Source organism: Rhinichthys klamathensis, unplaced genomic scaffold (assembly GCF_029890125.1).
Source record: "Rhinichthys klamathensis goyatoka isolate OS25496 unplaced genomic scaffold, OSU_Roscu_1.1 h1tg000144l_1, whole genome shotgun sequence".
NCBI lineage: Eukaryota > Metazoa > Chordata > Actinopteri > Cypriniformes > Leuciscidae > Rhinichthys > Rhinichthys klamathensis.
In genome coordinates, this window is record NW_026606679.1 from 326,621 (window position 1) to 346,485 (window position 19,865).

The 19,865-nt window shown below is 36.9% G+C and overlaps 1 protein-coding gene across 3 annotated transcripts in view; it reads right to left on the reverse strand.

The window, feature by feature from the left end:
• The window catches only part of khdrbs3 (KH domain containing, RNA binding, signal transduction associated 3), a 156,891-nt gene that overhangs the window by 58,563 nt on the left and 78,463 nt on the right, over nucleotides 1-19,865 (reverse strand). For all 3 annotated transcript variants that reach the window (XR_008807700.1, XM_056257773.1, XM_056257774.1), the window contains exon 2: nucleotides 11,317-11,435. Coding sequence is in view for 2 of the 3 variants with exons in the window: in XM_056257773.1 (XP_056113748.1) it covers nucleotides 11,317-11,435 (119 nt within the window). In the remaining variant the exon portion in view is untranslated. The remainder of the gene's footprint in view (nucleotides 1-11,316; nucleotides 11,436-19,865) is intronic.

The window sequence follows — 19,865 nt, forward strand, 5'->3', positions numbered from 1 at the left end:
TCACATACTTTGTAGTTCCGGTAGTATGTATGCAAATTAGGATGGAGCTGATGACTACGATGTCACTGGGGACACTGTAAAGAGGTCATGACCTTTAATTCAAACCACTACTGAATCTATGATGCTAGCAAGATCTTTTGCATATGCCACATATCCATGTACTTTATAAGAAACATTAACCTATAAATGTAACCTAGACCTGAGTATATCAAACATACCGTATATTTCTGCTTTATGCTCCCATTAAGTGTCAGTAAGTGGGTGTGGGATTTTAAGAGCGCGGTTTGTTCTGCTGCTGATGGCTGTTTGTGTCGATGCTTTCATTAGATGCCTGTTATTTACTGAGGCTTTTGTTTAGCTGCTCTTTAATGGTGTAATCTGATGATATTAAGGCTTGTAAATGACAGTGTGGGCCTTAATCTGGACATTAAACACAACACTGAGCTGCGTGAGGATTTACGGAAAGCTCTAAATCTCCTAAACGCACCCCAACACACACACATTAAAACACACCTCTCCTCAAAACGCACAAATGCTCAAATTGACATGCCGTGTGTGTTTGCCCCTGAGAATGTGCCATAAATTCCCACAATCGATCGCTGTTTAAATTAATGATCAATTAATCGATTCATCTTTGACCTTAACCTCTTAAATCCTAAACGGGGGCGTTACTAAGTTATCACGTTACGACAACCACTTGCTTAACCAACATAAAATAGGTGTCGTTTTACAGAGAAGCTTGGCTTTACAGTGAATATAGGGAATATGACAATGACTTAACCCTCTGGGGTCCTTCATTTCAGAGTCACACTCAGGACCTTCGGGTCCAAATGGGCCGGAAGGGTGGGATTAATATTTATTTTTTAAAAAATCATCTTTTTTTTTTTACTTGTTTTTTATAATATTTTTTCTTTTCTTTTTTTTGGTGTTTTGAGATAATTTCAAAAATAAAAATGATTTATAATTAATATTAATGCAATAATTATGACCCATTTTTTCCCCATTGAATATAATAGAATTTTTTTTTAGCTGTATTTTTATTTTAGAGTCAAGCCTAGGCCTCATGAAAGCAATTTTTGAAATGAGATGGATGCCATCTGGTGGACAAACTGAGCATTTTAAAAATTCAAAACCCATATGTAATCTGAATTTATTAGTGTGTATGTGTATAAAAGTGTGTTTGTGTGTGTGTGTGTGTGTGTGTGTGTGTGTGTGTGGATGTGTCTGTTTTGCACTCTTGATGTTTTATAGATTCACCCCTTCACTGTTGTGGGCTTTTTTTCTGGATTGTGGCTGATTTGTAGATTGTACGCACAAAAAAACTCTTGTATTTTCACATTTTTGCCAATTTCCCATTCATTTCCTATGCGGGTCCATTTGGACCCGAAGGTCCTGAGTGTGACTATTTTTTTTACAACCACTTAGACTATTCAAATCCTGTCCCCAATTTGTTTGGGTGTTCATATACCAAGTACCAACAAAGTCACCAAATTTCGGACCATTCCGATAAAGCTATGATTAAAAAAAAAAAAAAAAACATTTAAATGCTTCGGGTCCATTTGGGCCGAAGGACCCAAGTGGTTATAAATTTGCTGACATACGAGGGCCTGTTTATTCGACACCGTTTTCAACTAAAAACGTAAAACTTTTTATGCGTTTTGGACGTTCGTTTACACGCCGACTGCGTTTCGGGTGCCTGAAAACGCAAAGTTTTGAAAACGGGTTTCAAAGTGCAAGATTTTGAAAAACGCGAATCTCTAAAGACTATGATTTCACGCACATGTGTATTACGTGTTTATCACCTATACGTCTATAGTGTTTCATCGCCATCTAATGGCCTGGCAGCAGAATACAAGGGTTTTTATTCGTTTTCCCTATATAGTAGGGAAAAAACAGAACGTGACAAAAGAAGTATGTCCGAATACACAGTACTCATAAAAGAGTAGGCAAAAGGTGCAAGTTGTATTATTTTTAATCTGCAGAGCTTTCTTAAAATATTACCATCTCACAAAAAAAAAAAAAAAAAACTAGGGGAGGATAATAACTGTTATCTGATATAAATGGACAAAATGTGTGCGCTTTAGGAAAATGTGTGTTGGCTTATAGGAAAGGCACGGGCAAATTGGGGTAATAGCTCAAAGGCAAAATTTTTATATCCCACCATGACATTCATTATGAATTCATTTTAATTGCAGATTACATCAGGTAATGAGGGCAATTTACCGATCGTTCAGCTGATAGTGTCCTGACGCAGATGCTAAATCACATACAGTATTCACTCAAAAGCTTTCAAAAGAGATCCACGTGTCCCTTATTAAGCTTGGTTGACTTTTTATGAAAATTTCTGCTCGGTTTGTTTGGAAAACAAAATGTTTGTGGCTGAGAAGAAAGCTGCATTCTCTGTTTCTTTGGGTCTGACTACACAGCCTTCACAACGAGACTGACCTCACAGACAAGCAGCCAGAGACATGAAAAGGCAAAACAAGTTTTGATAACACCTTAATTTAAAGAAATAATTAACCTAAAATTGAAGATAATGTCCTTATTTACTCACCATCGTGTCATTCTGAACCCGTATGCTGTTATTTTATCCATATTCAAAGGATTTCTGAAGAAAACATGCAGGTCTTTTTATACAAAGTTACATAAAATGACTATTTTCTAAGTCTTCTGTAGTCATAGATTTGTGTGAGAAATAAATCAACATTTAGCTTGAAAATCTTCCCTTTTTCTGTAGCTCTCAAAACTGGCACATCTCATCCTGAATCTGAACCGGACTCAAAAGAGATGGGATTGTCAGTAATTAACCTGCTGTTCACAAAAAAATAGCTATAGACGACTTGGAATGTGTGAAGAAAAGACTAAATTAAATCTGTTTGTCATATAAAGCGATCCAGTCTCTTCAGAATATTTGTACTAAACCTCTCAATTCATATGGATTACTTTTACCATCTCTATATTAACTTTTTGAAGCGTCAAATTGGTTGTTGCGTAGATGTCAATTGAGGGACAGAAATCTCTCAGATTTCATCAAAAACGTCTTCATTTGTGTTCTGAAGATGAAAGAAAGTCGTACGGGTTTGGAACGACATGAGGGTGAGTGAACTATCCCTTTAAACATCCCAACCAGATGTACATTGCAGCTCGGACTATTATGTGGGACTATATAGGTGACTATATATAGGTGGGACTATTTGTTTGACTGGTGGCACAGAAAAGACATGCTTCACTTTAACAAAATGCATATTTCTTGCTCTCTAATATAAGATTCTTCTTTAATCCCAATAACCAGCTCCCCTGACCTCACGAGATGAAATTAGCCAAGAAAGTGTCCCTGTCTTGTAAACATGTGCAGCATAAATGAGGCTAGAGGTGACGTCTGGAGGAAAACTGTTCCAATCAGATTCATCACACTCACCCTTCAAGCGCTCTCTCTTTCTCTACATCCACCTGTCAGACTGGACAAATTGAATTTGTCTTCCTCCAGTAGCTCTCTGAAGCTCTAAACAGCACATTAGTGTCTGCAGTCATCAGAGCTGTCAAAGGCAATCTGTTTAGTGTGACGCGGGCGACGTGAATAGCCGCGCCGTATGACATTACACTGGCGCTCTCGCTCCGTCGCTGATAATTGCTTTATTTGAAGAGGCCGATCATTACTGCTGTAACGCTGAGGGCTCACGTACCCTGACATTCCTTTTAGCTCTGAGATGAAGTTTCATTTACAGGACCTGACGTCTAGATCTTTTTTCTTCCCAACAGTCGTCCAATAATGCATCGCTATGACAAAGCTGAAGTCCACAGTAACTGTTCAACATTGAACGGTAGAGCTCAGGTTTGAGTTTGGCCCATGGCCCAATTCATGTACTATGGTTTAATATGGTACTCCAAGTTACTTTCAAGAATACCAAATGTCTGAAAACCATGGTGGTACAGTACAATGGTACTTTTTGATAAATGTACTAAATTATTATTAATATGTATGGTACTTCCATGGTATTTTGGACATGCACTATGGTAGTAGCGTATAAAAACCATGTGAATTTCAGTACCACAGTGTATCTAAAATTACAACATATTAACATATGATACCATGGTATTACTGCCACTGTACTTTTTGTAAAGGTAATCATATTCACATTCAGTACATGGTATTACACGTCTAAACACCACGGTAAATGTACTGAACGAATACACTTACAAAAAGTATGGTACAACCATGTTTTTTGGACATTGTACCACGGTATTTTGGGAGGGTACCATAGTATTTTGGACATGCCATTGTAGTAGCATATAAACACCATGGTAAATGAATTTCGGAAATACCCTGAAATTAGGTATTTTGGATATCTACCACTATACAAAACTATGGCACAAAGTATATTTCAAATCACCACAGTTTTACCATCTGATACCATGGTAAGTAATATGTTACTACCACAGTACTTTTTTAAGGTTAGTCATATTCAAATACCATGGTATTTATATGGTACCCTAAGAAACCATGGTACAACATGTCTAAAAACCATACTTTGGTAATACTATGGTACTTTTGGGTAAATGTGCTGAATTATTACACTTACAAAGAGTATGGTACTACCACAGTTTTTCGGAGATGGTACCATGGTATTTTGGACATGTACCATGGTAGTACCATATAAAACCATGTATAGTATAATTCAAAGTACCACGGTATTACCATCTGATACCATGTTGTTATGTTGTTGTTTTTTACGGGTAATCATATTCACATACCACTGTATTTATGAGCCACTCTAAGATATTTGAATAACATGATATTACCATGGTGGTGCATGTAAATGTAAATGTTTTTGTTAGCCTGAATGCAAACATAATTATGCTAAGGCTCCTTATTTCCCCTATTGTGTGTTAAATGGGATCAGGATGGAAATGTTGAGTTCTGGACTCAAACCGGCCTCATCCATGTGAGCACCACAGCTCCAACGTGCTGACATCAAGATACCAAGCCACTAGAAGATACTAGAAGTAAAGATACCAATGAATCACTCACGATCTAAAGCAGCAAACTGCTTCTGTGCACATGATGGACAGTGGGAAGAGTTTGTTTGAGTTTGGCAGGCACTCTACCATAGACTGTGATTAAAGTAATCGGCTGATCATCCAGTGAAAGCGAGAGGCTCTGGAACAGAAGACAATTATATTCACGACACTGCAGCGTGGAAACGCATCATACAACTAGATCATTCGACTCACTGCACTGTGACAAATTCCATACTGAATAGATAATAATCTCATTATAAGGTCCAGCTATAACGGAACCACAGAGCCAACATGCTCCATGATCCAAAAACATCTCTGGGCGACTGGGGACTCCTGTGGGTGGAGGAGTCACAAGAAAAGCTGGAGTTGTGTTTAATAACACAAGCTGACATTTGTGTTTGATTAACATTAAGACAGTGTAGAGGTCTGGATGGGAACTCAATTGAAGCACAATGCTGCGGTAAATAAAACCCTGTGACCTTTATTAAAAAACCTGACATTTTTTTTAATAAAATAAATTTAATACAGGCTTGTAAATGACAGCGTGCGTGATTTGTGCGTTAAAATTAAAACAAATTAAATGAAATAGTAAATAATAATAATAAAATAATAAAAAATAAAATAGGCTTAGGATTAGTGATTTGAACAAGACTTCAAGGTAAATTGACACTTGAAGGTCTGTTCTGGCTTGGACCAATTAGACCACCTAGCAACACCCTAGCAACCACACATAAGTTTTGCTCAGATTTTCTTCAGACAAATATAAAAACAAAGTAAGGCTAGACACAAATTGAGCTCTGTCTCAGACATAAAGAAGTCTGTTAATGCATGCATGAGCAAAAGGAGTTACATAAATTAAAATATAAAATATGAAGTCCAACCAATTTATTTTTTTATCCATTACAAATCCAGTCCTGATTGAAACTTGTGGTTCTTTTTTGGCTCAAGGTTAGGTACCAGACGAAAAAAGAAAAAAAGAAAGACAGTAGTGTGTGTGTGTGTGTGTGTGTGTGTGTGTGTGTGTGTGTGTGTGTGTGTGTGTGTGTGTGTGTGTGTGTGTGGTTTTGTGTTCATGTTTTCATGTCTTTTATATTGTAGTTTGGTCCCTGTTTCCTGTCATGTATTGCTCTTGCCATGGGCTCTCCCTTTTTATGTGTCATGTTCTGACCGGTGTCTGTGAGTCCGACGTAACCAAGTCAAGTTTACGTTTTTGTTCATGTTATGTTTCAAATCATGTTTGTTTCATGTTTTTGTTTTAGTTCACTTTTGGATTTAAATAAACTGCACTTGGGATCTTCAACTTGCCTTTAGCGGACTTTATTACAGTGTGTGTGTGTGTGTGTGTGAGAGAGAGAGAGATGTGTTACCCTTCACAGCACACTCCCTCTGGGATCCCAGAGCCCATTTACAAACCCTCTTCAAAAAATAGCTCACACACATTATCACTCTCTGAATGTGTGTGCACACACATGGCTACTCGAATACCATGTGTTTAAATATGTGCACAAATGTATATAGCTGCCAAAAGTCCCTCTGCTCTTATATAAGAAGCATGAGTTGTTCATCTCTCCAGGGTCCATTTGTCATGAAAAGAGGCCAATTCGTCATTTTGTCATGCCAATTCACTTGTTGAAGTAGGTTTTGATTGCTTGCATTTAAAACCAGCTACATATACTAGTCCAGTCCAATCATTCTAAAATGCTTTTTTTTTTTTTGCAAGGATGCATTTAGTTGATCAAAAGTGACAGTAAAGAAGACATTTATAGTGTTACAAAAGATTTCTACTTCAAGTAAATGCTGTTCTTTTGAACTTTCTATTCATCAAAAGGAATAAAAAATGTATTACACTATGTAGCACAACTGTTTTCAACATTAATAATAATCAGAAATGTTTCTTGAGCAGCAAATCAGCATATTAGAATGACTGCTGAAGGATCATGTGACACTGAAGACTGGAGTAACTATGCTGAAAAGCTTTGATCACAGGAATAAATTACATTGTAATATATATGGACAATATTATAAACGCAACACTTTTGTTTTTGCCCCCATTTTTCATGAGCTGAACTCAAAGATCTAAGACTTTTTCTATGTACACAAAAGGCCTATTTCTCTCAAATATTGTTCACAAATCTGTCTAAATCTGTGTTAGTGAGCACTTCTCCTTTGCCGAGATAATCCATCCACCTCACTGGTGTGGCATATCAAGATGCTGATTAGACAGCATGATTATTGCACAGGTGTGCCTTAGGCTGGCCACAATAAAAGGCCACTCTAAGGCCCTGTCCACACGGACACGGGTATTTTTATAACCGTGACTTTTTTTACGCGGTTCGGCCGTTCGTCCACACGAAAACGCACTGAAACCGAACATTTTTGAAAACCCCTGCCAGGGTGAGGATTTTCAGAAACGCCGGTTACAGTGTTGTCGTGTAGACAGTGAAACCGGGGTTTTTGCCTTGCGACGTCAGAGTGTGCGCCGTTATCCGCTGTGTTTGACGTCAGATTTGCGCTTCTGATTGGCCAACGTGGCTTTACGGTTAAGGTTTATATCGCCGCCTGCTGGCGTGGCATGCTCTTGATCGCGCTTGATAGCGTGTTTTTGCGTTTTCATGTAGACGGAGACCGAGCATGTGTGGACGGGATTTTTTTTTAAAACGCCGTAGGAAAAACTCCGGTTATAAAAATACCCGTGTCCGTGTGGACAAGGCCTAAAATGTGCAGTTTTATCACACAGCACAATGCACACAGTTTATATCTTTTTTTGTCTAGTAGAAGTTCTGAATGGCCGGTAACTTAAAAATTTAGTAGCCAAATTGGCCGGAGTAAATTAAAAGTTAGAATTAAAGTTAAAAGTTCATTTCAAACCCTTTTTTATATATATATATATATAAAAACAAAGATGTCTTTACAATTGTAATAATATTTCACAATATTACTGTTTATACTGTATTTTTGATCAAATACATGCAAGCCTTGGTGGGAATAAGAGATTTCTTTCAAAAACATAAAAAAATATGAAGTATTCCAAACTAATATATATATATTTATTGCTTATTCAGAAAATATCAGTAGCTCAGTATAATAATAAAAGTGAATGGAAAGTGGTGACTATGATAGTCAAAGAAAGGTGAGCACATGCTATTCTCCTTCCACATGTCCTGTTCATTTATTCCTCTCTTTCTTCCCTAAAACGCCTCCTCAAACCCTCACATAAACACGCTGTTCTAATTATCGTCTGTTTAAAACCCTTTCAATGGCCTAAAAGAGACAGTCAGACATCTACACCTGCTGCTTCAATCTCTCTAGTTCTCTCTATGTCACCTTTTCACCCTCTCAAGATGGAGCGGTTTGAATTAAAAACCAGGCAAACAAAGAAGCCCATTAAATTATGTTTGGAGAACTACGAAAGCACATACTAAATGACGTACAGAGAGGATTGGTCCTTGTGTGCGAGTCTTTTGGGAATACAGCGGGAATATATGCACACATCACATGAACACACACACGTTGAGTAGTATGATAATGTGATAGTCAGCCGTGAAGGTCAAGCTCACCTCTATGTCTGCGAAGGAGGGGAAAAAATCATCAAATAACACACTCAACAGCAACAACATGGAAATTGGGACCATTTGCTGGAATCGCCCCATGCATGCTTCATCATCAAACTCATGTTCATATTAAAGGAGTAGTTCACTTTTAAAAAAACTTTTGCTGATAATTTACTCACCCCCATGTCATCCAAGATGTCCATGTCTTTCTTTCTTCAGTCGAAAAGAAATTAAGGTTTTTGATGAAAACATTCCAGGATTTTTCTCCATATAATGCACTTTACTGGGCACCAAACGGTTCAAGGTCCAAAAGACAGTTTCAGTGCAAACTGCAAACTGTTCAAAGGGCTTTAAACGATTCCAGACGATGAATAAGGGTCTTATCAAGCGAAAAGATCGGTCATTTCAAAAATAAATAACAAAGTTTAAGTTTAATAATGTCAAATGCCCGCCTTGCTCTGTTCTGTGTAACTCTCCTGTTCGAACTCGTTCATCAAAATGAACAAATCTTTTTTCGAGTCATTTGATTCATTTAACGACCGAAATGAACGAATTGACTCGGAAAAAGATTTGTTCATTTTGATGAACGAGTTTGAACAGGAGAGTTACACAGAACAGAGTGAGGCGAGCATGTGAGCTTATAAAACTTAAACTTTGTTATTTATTTTTTAAATGAGCGATCGTTTTGCTTGATAAGACCCTTATTCATCGTCTGGTGTCATTTAAAACCATTTGAACAGTTTGCAGTTTGCACTGAAACTGTCTTTTGGACCTTGAACCGTTTGGTGCCCAGCAAAGTGCATTATATGGAGAAAAATCCTGGAATGTTTTCATCAAAAACCTTAATTTCTTTTCGACTGAAGAAAGAAAGACATGGACATCTTGGATGACATGGGGGTGAGTAAATTATCAGCAAAAGTTTTTTTAAAAGTGAACTAATCCTTTAACAAGTGCTTTTCATTCTTTGAAATGACTGTGGTCTGTAGAGAAGTGCTGCCATGCCGTGTGATAGTTAACATGTTAAACAAATGAAAGGTTATCAGCTGCGAAAAACACATGCCGAACTTCAGGAATTTCTGCCGCTGAATTTAAATACATCTAATTATTCTACACCACAACACTGCATATATTAATAACATTATTTTATAAAGTGATTTTACAAAGTACAGAAAAACATCAAAAATAACCACAAATAAAACAAAGCCTCCATAATACCAAAGTCAATTAAAAGCCATCCTGAAATAAAAAGTTAAGTTAAGATGGGATTTAAAAATACCCTGGGATTTGGCCTCCCTAATGTCAGCTGGAAGAGAATTCTACTACTGTCATCCACAGAGCGAAGTCGTGTTTAGGGACAGCCAAGAGACCACTCTGAGAAGAACGCAAATTACGCCTGGGCATATCAGGAATTAAAAGGTCCGCTAAATACTGTGGAGCTAAATCGTGGAGTACTTCATAGGTTAACATGAGTATTTTAAAAATCGACTTGGTACCTGACCAGGAGCCAGTTATGTGATCACCTACCTTAGCCCCAGTTAGGAAACAAGCTGCCGAGTTTTGCATATACTGTCATTTATTCAGAGTTGATTTCAAAACACCGACTAGTAGCGCATTACAAAAGTCAACAACAGAAGTTAATTAATCTTTCAGCGGTAGTAAAGGACAATACTGGACGTAAACGTGCAATATTTCTGAGATGAAAGTAGGATGTCTTAACAACACTGTACATAGGGTTCGAACATTAAACATGAGTCAAAAATGACTCTAAAATGGCTCTAAAAAAGAACCATCATTAGACAAAGAGATGGGGCTAGCACTATGCAAATATATAAAATCATTTAGATTTTTAGAAAATCATCAATGGATATTTATAAAATATTATGATAGATCAATAATTTAGCCAGCACTGCAAAAATATCAAGTGCGAAATTCAGCAATATTTAACAGTCAAGTGAGCACAGGACCTGTTGTCTTCTATATTGGTGCTGTGTGTAAATGAAGCACTAATGTTAACGTTTTGAGTACATATAATATTAGATAGTTACATAATAGCTTTAATATACATAAAGCCTATAATATTACATAGGCATAAAACGCATTAGCATTCTGATTCAACGACTTGTAGATGACCCTGTATACTTCACTCTTCCTCTACTTCTTCTGAATCAGTTTACTGGTTCATCAGCACGGACACGTTTAATTTATCAAAAGGCGCAGTAAAGACATTTATAATGTTTCAAAAGATTTCTATCTCAAATAAATGTTGTTCTGTTGAACTTTCTATTCATCAAAAAATACAAAAACAATCTATTTCCCTATTTCTATTCACACAAAAATAATGTATTACATAAATATTAAGCAGCACAACTGTTTTCAACATTGATAATAATCAGAAATATTTCTTGAGCATCAAATCATCATGTTAGAGTGATTTCTGAAGGATCATGTGACACTGAAGACTGGAGTAATGATGCTGGAAAATTCAACTTTGCTTCACAGGAATAAATTAAATTTTAATATATATTAACATTCAAATCAGTTATTTTAAATTGTAATACTTTTTCACAATATTACTGTTTTTACAGTATTTTTGATCACATAAATGCAGCCTTGGTGAGCAGAAGAGACTTCTTTCAAAAAATCGTACCGACCACAAACTTTTGAACTTTAGTGTAAGTGACCAGTTGGGTGTAACCTCTTATATGAGACGACACAATTAAAAAAAAAAACTTTTAGTTGTACTCACTTTGGGAAACTGTTTTACAGGGATCAAAATCTTCTGTCCCAGTTTCATGTTCTTGTTGATGACCACATCGATGAACTTCTCATCCTCTTTGTCTTCATCTTTCTGAATCTTTTCAATTTCTGTTGAGAGAGAAAGACAGCGAGAGTTAGTCAAATCGTTATCTATGTAAAATGAATGTTTATCAGAGTGAATCCCAGGTTCAGATAAGCCCAGATAAAAGTCCTGCCATTTGCCCGATGTCATTTGTACCAAGCGTATTTTGACTGATCAGTGGACTGTGAAATAGCTTCCATTGGCCATGCTGTAATTCGATTGGATGTGCTTATAATCATATCTGATAGATATTTCTCTGTGATTGGAGGATATTTCTGTCTTTGTGGCAAATGACGTCTGATTAGACATTAAAGTGTGTAAATGAGCTCTTCGAGGACGCACAGAAGTCTTTGTTGTGGGACACAGTGGGGTGCTGATATATTAGTCACATTAATGAGTTATTGTATGTGTGGCTCGTAGTATCACCGTGGGTACTCATAATACATTGCATTGAGACAGAGTTGGTTCATTGAGGTACTTAGCAAAAAACAATATGGAAAATGTTGTTAGACGGCGACAAGCAGATAGGAACATAAAACATCAAACTGTAAATTTGAGTTCACATGATCAGGACAGTAGGTACAATGGTTAAATTGCTCAATCAACAGCAAGATTTATCTTGTGCAAACAAACAGCCAGAAACAATTTTGCTCGTCCTATTTTTAACCATGATTTCACATTGAATTTGACAGTACAGTTGTAATGTTTAAGTGAAAATACTCTATGGCTGACCTGATTTATGGATCAGAACATATTGATTTCAGTTAGAATTGTGTGTTCACAAATATTTATCACAAAAATAAAGGGCTGTGAAAAAATATTTAAGCAAACCTTAAGAAAGTCCTCTCAAGTTGGCACAATACAACTTAATTCTCATCCCATTGCATTATACCAGCGTTTCTATATCAAAAGCTTGGCTTATGAATATTAATAGGTTTCTGTAACAATTAATAATTAATTATGAGATAAGTCATCAAAAGAATTCAACAGTGCCCATCCACTGTATCATCGGCCTTGGTTCTGGAAGGTTTTTTTTTTGTTTCATTTTCCCCATGAAAATAAGCCATGAACCAAACCAACTGGTGAATTGTTACAGTATGTTACAAACTTTGATTTGAAGCAAAAAGGTATTTGAAAACTGTACAAAAGTCAAAGGTACAAGACTGTGTACGAACCATGAAGTATTGTGAATTACAGCAGAGAATTTCAAAACTATTGATTTAAAGGGGTCATATAATGGTACATGCACTTTTTCAAGTTGATTGTACTGAAATGTGTGTTGGCAGTGCCTGTACACAACCATCATATAATGATAAAAATCTATCTAGTGTTTTTGTTTTAATCTCCTTATATGTTTTCCCCTGCCTCAAATTGAGCCGTTCGTTTTTGTGACGTCAATAAAACGGACGCCCCTCCCACGATTGTTGATTGACAGCAGCGTTTCAACACAGACCCGCCCTGAGCGAGCTGTCATCATAGTCCGTCATTGTTGATACGCTGGAGCAGAATGGCTTCTAAGCGATTGTGGTGTTCTGTTCTTGGGTGCAATAACAAACACAGTCATTTTGATGTTCCTAAATCCGAACCGCTGAAGACACAGTGGCTGAGTTTTGTTTTCGAAGGGAAGATTCCCCACGAGCAACGTCAATGCTTTCATCTTTGCGCGAATCATTTCTCACCAGACTGCTTTATAAACAAGGGTCAGACTCAGTATAAAGCTGGTTTTGCTAAGAAGCTGCTCCTGAAAAAAGAATCGGTACTAACTATTTATGTCCCTGCTGCACCTCCAGAAGAAGTGAGTGTAAAATTGTATATTTTCTATTAATCTTTGCAAATCGCTTGTACGCTTCACGACGAATGTGGCTAAGGTTTACACTCAGGGTACATTACGGCATGTTCGACGTCCTCAATATAATTCATAATCCCACGTTTATAATGAACAATGCGTTATGGTTACTGTGTTATTACAAACTGAGTGCGTATATATCAGTAAACACATAGCGTTCGTACATCTCACTAAGTTACTCTACCCTGCCAGTACACAAAGATAGATCAAAGTGACATTACGTTAACCAACCATTCAGAAATGTCCTGTTCAAGCCTTAATTATCGAACTTCTTTGCGGCCGTCATCTTGTTCCGGGTGCGACTCCGGTTCAAACTGATACGGTCGCACAGATGTGTCCTCAGAGACTCCCGCTGTGTTCGTTGTGTCAAAAGTCAAAACGCCAGCAGAACAGAGGGGCGGAGTGAGCGACGCTCATTATCATTTAAAGGCATATGCACTGAAACGGCGTGCTGAAAACAGAGCTGTTTTTGACCAGGTAAAACTAGTGTTTTCTTACAATACTAATGAGAATTTTTAATTAAAGTATATTACAAACTTTTCATTTAGACCCTAAAGAATCAAATTAACTTGTATGAAAATGGCATTATATGACCCCTTTAAAGAAAATGTAGTCTAAACCAAAAAGTAATACCCATAGGCATGACGTAGAAGACTGGTGGTTGTTCTTTTTTGAGGCTTAGGCCATTACTAAACAGAGCAAATTAGCGTGCGAGTGCAATTCCCAAAAACTTGGATGGGAGTGGAAGGTTCTGCACGTGATCTACTGACGGCACACAAATAAAAGAACACAGACGCAGCCGGATCATTTCCATAATGACCAACGCAATCTACCAAGAGCAGCGCAAATTTGCGTCTGGTTTAAGACATGCTTTTTTTTTAATAATGCGGTAAATAATGCCGCAAATAATGCCGCAAATACCAGTAAATTGTCTAGCGCAAACCTTAGTAAATCACTTTGCATTATTCATTTAAATACTGTTTGCCCATAATTTTAGCATAAATGCATATGCAATAAGGTCAGCTTGAAAAATATCTGTCCACACCTTTTCAGCGCAAATTTTTCTTTAGTAAATCCTGACAGTATTTTTTTTAACACCAAAATAGGGTTTGCACTGGCGCAAGCTGTTAGTAAATCTAGCCCTTAGTTTGTATAGTAGTTTTAAGTCTCACAGGAGGCACACCAAGTAACATGGTGCCCCATGTTGGGCGCCATGTTACCGGGTGAGTATTTTATTGTTTAGGCTAGATTTGACTATCCTTACCCTACCTGAATAATTTTTTGGTTTAGATAAAAGGGTGTAAGATAAAAAAGACACACCAAGTAACAATATAGGGAGTCTATTATGTCACTTTTAATGACTCACTGAATTGAGTCAAAATCGGTTTCTTACTTCCCAAAACTTATCCAGTAAACCCATGTCCATTAACTCTGAATGATATTTAGAGCACTTTAAAACCGTTTAAATTATGAAAAGCACTTTTAAATGTTCTTTTCTACAATCTGTCATCTTGTGACGGTTATTGCGCTTTAATATTCAACCCTCTTTTCCATTATTTGTGCTTTGGTGTGGATAGTTTATGCAAAATTAAGACATCCTCCAATCCCTCGACTAATCAGGAAAGCATTTCTATTCAGACTGTTACAGAGAGTCATCAAAAATAAAACCGTTAACTATTCATTTTAGACCATGAATCTGAGGCCCATATGTGACCATTATTACAAACTAAACTGTACAGCGATAATATACGTTAGTATGTCATGACATTACAATTACTCAAAATTTAAATGACATGACTTAAATCAGATAAGACTTAATAAGATCACCCAATATGACCATGAACCATTTTGTTTTAATGTATTTCTTTAAATATGCATGAAGGATATTAATCTATATCTTTTCAAGATTAAAACTTTCAATATTTATTTTCATAAATATTAATCAGTGAATATACATGCTAGCATCGCATAGCATTATCCTTTACAATTTGGTTTCTAGGAGACTTTGATGTCAATCAAACAACTGCAAAGCTAATAGTTAACCACTAAATTTGAACATTTTCTAAGTTTGGACAGAACAACTACTTGATGCTAGAAATTTGACGTTGCCTAGTTAGAGTATGTCTCATCTGGATCTGTGCTTCATACTTTTTCATAAAACATCAAATTAGTTTATATGTATAGCTACGCCCAGAGCTGGTAAGAGAACAAATGCTGCCTCCTTCACTCCGCTTCCCAGGTCCACAGAGACAGAGGATTCAGTGACCTGTGGTTCATCTCATTGTTTCATGTCATTATTCCTGTAGTCGAGGGGCACAAAACACACCCGAGAGAATACTTGAAAAATATAAATTTCCCTCCTTAAATAACCAGCAGCCTTTACAGCAGAATCATCTCCATTCAGAAGAGTGTGACCTACTAACCAATCTAAGCTCTGGAACAATAGACCATCACATACTGTAGCACTTTATAGTAGTATATTGGAAAATTATTGAACTCATATATATATATATAAATAAAAAAGTTTAGTGCATTTTGCACCTGTTTAAACTAGATTGCGGGTGGTTGGTGAATAAGATTCTGGGGTTTGCGCTGAAATACAAAGTTATGAAGTGGCGCAGCTGTTTATTGTTTTGAGAAGATGGGGTCTCACCTTTTGTCTATAGCATGTCAGGATAATCTAATTTCCGTCCAAAGCTTCCAGTCTTTTGAAATGCATGTAGGGCAGTGTCATAGTATCGGAGCTCAGGTGGGGCAAAATGAATAGTACAAAGAAAAGAAATTTGGGCATTTCAATTTAAAATTCATAAGCTGGTATGATTTGTGGGATTATGGCGGACTCCCTCTTAAGACTCCAACAGAGGAGAGCCAAAAAAACGCTCCATTAACTCCTCAAATTATACTTTCTGCTTACAAAACGCGGCAGAAAGAGGAGATTGGCAAAAACATTTCAAAGAGAGGCTCTTGGAGATTTGAAAATGCTCAGGAAACCAATCATTCTAAGCAAGAAGAATGAAGAATTGATTTTTCATATACAAATAAATGAGTATACTCTTCTAAAGGTAGCATGTGTTACATGTAAATTACAAAAATGTATATGTTAAACAATTTGTTTTACAAATAATATATAGCATGTGGAAATTAGTTCGCTGTCCTATCGCTTATTGAAACTAACGCTGCTTTTTAAAAAAAGGTCTGTGCACAGGCCCAAAAACAACCTCACTGGTTACTGTGAAAAAAGCTTGAACAAACATTTTCAGAGGTTTGGAATACAAAGCTATACTTCTCATGACGAAAGATGTGTCAAACATCCAAACTAATACTGGTCATACTTGACAGAGCAGCAGACAAATGTTGAACATTACACGCTCAAGTACAAACATTTCTCCACCCTTCTCTTTTCTCTGTTTTCTTTTCCATTCATTTACGGTTTTTGTAGTCTTGCCCTGAAGAAAACCAAACAGAACACGAACCAAATGTGAACCTTTGTGATGGCAAACAATGTCAAAGTGCATAGAATTTGGTGTCAAACTGCGGCATTCAGCTGGTGAATTCAGCCCGTGTTGCATTAAAGCTCACAAACAATGTCTTGTGCTTCTTGAAATAGACACCAACCACAGAGTGCTTTCGAATTTAACCAGGCGGAACAAAAAAGGCTGCTTCTTTAAGAGTTATAAGCCATAAGGTGCTTCAACCTACTCCGGTGAGGACTATTCTGGTTTCTAAATAGAGATGTGGGCTCAAATCCCATTTCTAAAAATTGGCACAGAGTGGTGATTAGAGAGCTTTGCTTGTAACAAAAAAACTTTAGATTTAAAACCTGCAAAGGGGCAAGCTATAGACTGACATCATTATATTAATTAATTTAGAAGTTTTTATTCAAAGACACTTACAAATGAGAATAATGTCTAAATATTTTAAAATCTAAAGGCCTGTTCACACCGGGACGAATTTCGCGCGCGATATTCGCCGACGTTTAACGCCTCGTGACTAAACAAAGGGCGCCAATGTCAGAGCCATAGAGAGAAAGAGTTGCGACACTCTTTGATGTCGCCGCGACGGCTGTCACGTGGTTCATGTAAGCCCCAATAGTTCCACAACGTACGCGGGCTGTCATGTTCTTCTATGGACAGACAGCAGCGATTGCATTATTAAACGGTAAATATAAAATAAAACACACACCCAAGTACTTTTTAAGCTGTTATTGCGTTTTGTTAATGTCAGTTTTGCATTTGGAGAGGCAGGGTGACAACTTAGATAAGTTTTAGGCTATATTTTTAGAGGGAAAAGCTTAGTGTTTATGTTCACATGGGTAGTAATAGCACTGGCTTTAGCGGCTCTAACTTAACTTCTCCATGTCATTCATCTGATGATGGACGTCTCATGATATTTATTTTAGCACAACTGGGCTGTATTAGGCTATTGATTCCCGTGATCTTGCTTATAAATTCCGATTCAGCCATTAGCCTACCTTCGTGATCACGCAAAGAGGTCTGCGGTCCGTTCAGAATTCCAACCAACATAAAATATAAATAATTATGCTGTGCATGTACAAATGAATGATTTAGGAGGGAAATAGACTGCTCCCATTACGTAGAAAGCAACGACTATATACAGCAATGTTCGGTAAATATTCAACCGAAAAATATTCTTCATAAAATTAAACCGGAGAGATAGTTAATGAGTGAATTAACTATGTTCCTAAATACATATAAGCACATGCATAGCCCTAACCCATTTAAATAAATGAATTGTGTGTGTGTATGTATATAATATTATATATAGGCTATATATATATATATATATATACATATAAAATATTATTAAAAATATTATATACATCAAGTTACCAGTTAGCTAACGTTAGTGAAGTGTTGGTCACGTAAGCTATCGCTGCAATTAACCTATTATCTTCCAATAAACATTTACTAAAACTGGCTACATAAAATATAACTACAGACTAGATTCACGAGAGGTCGGCTAATGTGTGTAAAAGTAAAAAAAATACAGTAATTTCATTAATTTACCAGCGAACGTACTTCTGAAGCACTGAAAATGAATGGGGTTCAATGGAGAAACTATCAGTGTTTGGAACTATTGGCTGCTCCACGACACGCGTTATTTCCGCATTCCAAAGTTCCTATGGCGGTCTATGGGAGTGTCGCAACTCTTTCTCTCTATGGCTCTGGCCAATGTGAGTGTGCACACCGACGCGAAAAACGCCACGCGTAATAGCGTAATTTTTTTTAAAAACGCCTCAGGTTCGTTTTTTTGGTTTGACGCACCGCGTCAAAAACTAACCGACCAATGAGATTGGCACTTTTGCTCACATGTCTGGAGCTTCTGAAGTTACAGTAAAACACAACTTGGGGGCGCTCAAACAAAAAACGGTATTGCTGAGCACACATACGTCAGCGAAAATCGCTTGGGTGTGAACACAAAAAACGCGTTGAAAAACGCTGACGAATAACGCGCGCCGATATTCGTCCCGGTGTGTACGGGGCTTAATTCAAAACAAAAAAATCACTATATATTTATATGATAAATGTAAGTAAAAAGTTTATTTTCTTGTAAAATGGTGACAAACAAGTAATTTTGACACCAACAGCACCATGTACAAGATGAGTCAGTCAAACAGAGAAAGACGGAGTTATAAAGTTGCTTACATTTTCATTTTGGTGGCAAGAATATTGCACAATGACGTCGCTGTCCGATGAAAACCGCGTATGTCCATTTTGCCGATTTTGAGATTTTTTGACGGATATAATGTCCAGGTTCATTTCCGTATACAGCATGCTTCACATTATCTAACTGACCAATGAAAAGTTGTGAAATCATGTCATCTGATTTTCACGTATATCCATTTGGTGTCAAAGCTGTCAATCACGCCGCGTATCTCCCACCCTGTGGATGCATCTCGCCGGTCTCGTGAAGTTTTGAAGCACTGCTACTTGGGCACAGAGATATCACGCAACACCTGAAATAAAGCTTGCCACAAAGAACCGGCGAAGGTAATGATTATGCATGAAACATTTGAATTGTTGATAAAGTTGACGATGCAGACTCGCCATCTTCGCAGTAGTGAACGCGCCTATAGAGAGAAATGCACACTTCATATGAAGTGCTTATTTATTAATCCAGGCAAATTTGTTGATGAAACATTGATTAAAATGAAGATACAATTTATACAAAACGAAATAAAATTTAAGGAAAGGCTTTCTACAAAACAAAACTTAGTAGATCAAAATCTGACCCATTCCAAATGTTTTCCGATATAGGCCTAATTGGTCATCTTATGATCCTATCTTACTCATCTCATGCGGTTCCGTTTTCATATAATCAACATAGATGAAATAAAAAAATAACATTGTATTATTTAAACATAAATATGAAACGTTAACGTATGTTTAAGTTTTTTAACTTATAAGCGTCACACCGCTCCGCTTTGCTCACATGCTAATAATCAAATAATACCCAGCGATCTTCGAATATTATTTTTGCTTGAAAATTTCGTTTTGTATAAATTGTATCTTCATTTTAATAAATGTTTTCATCAACAAATTTGCAAGCTTTATTTCAGGTGTTGCTTGATAGCTGATATCTGCGCCCA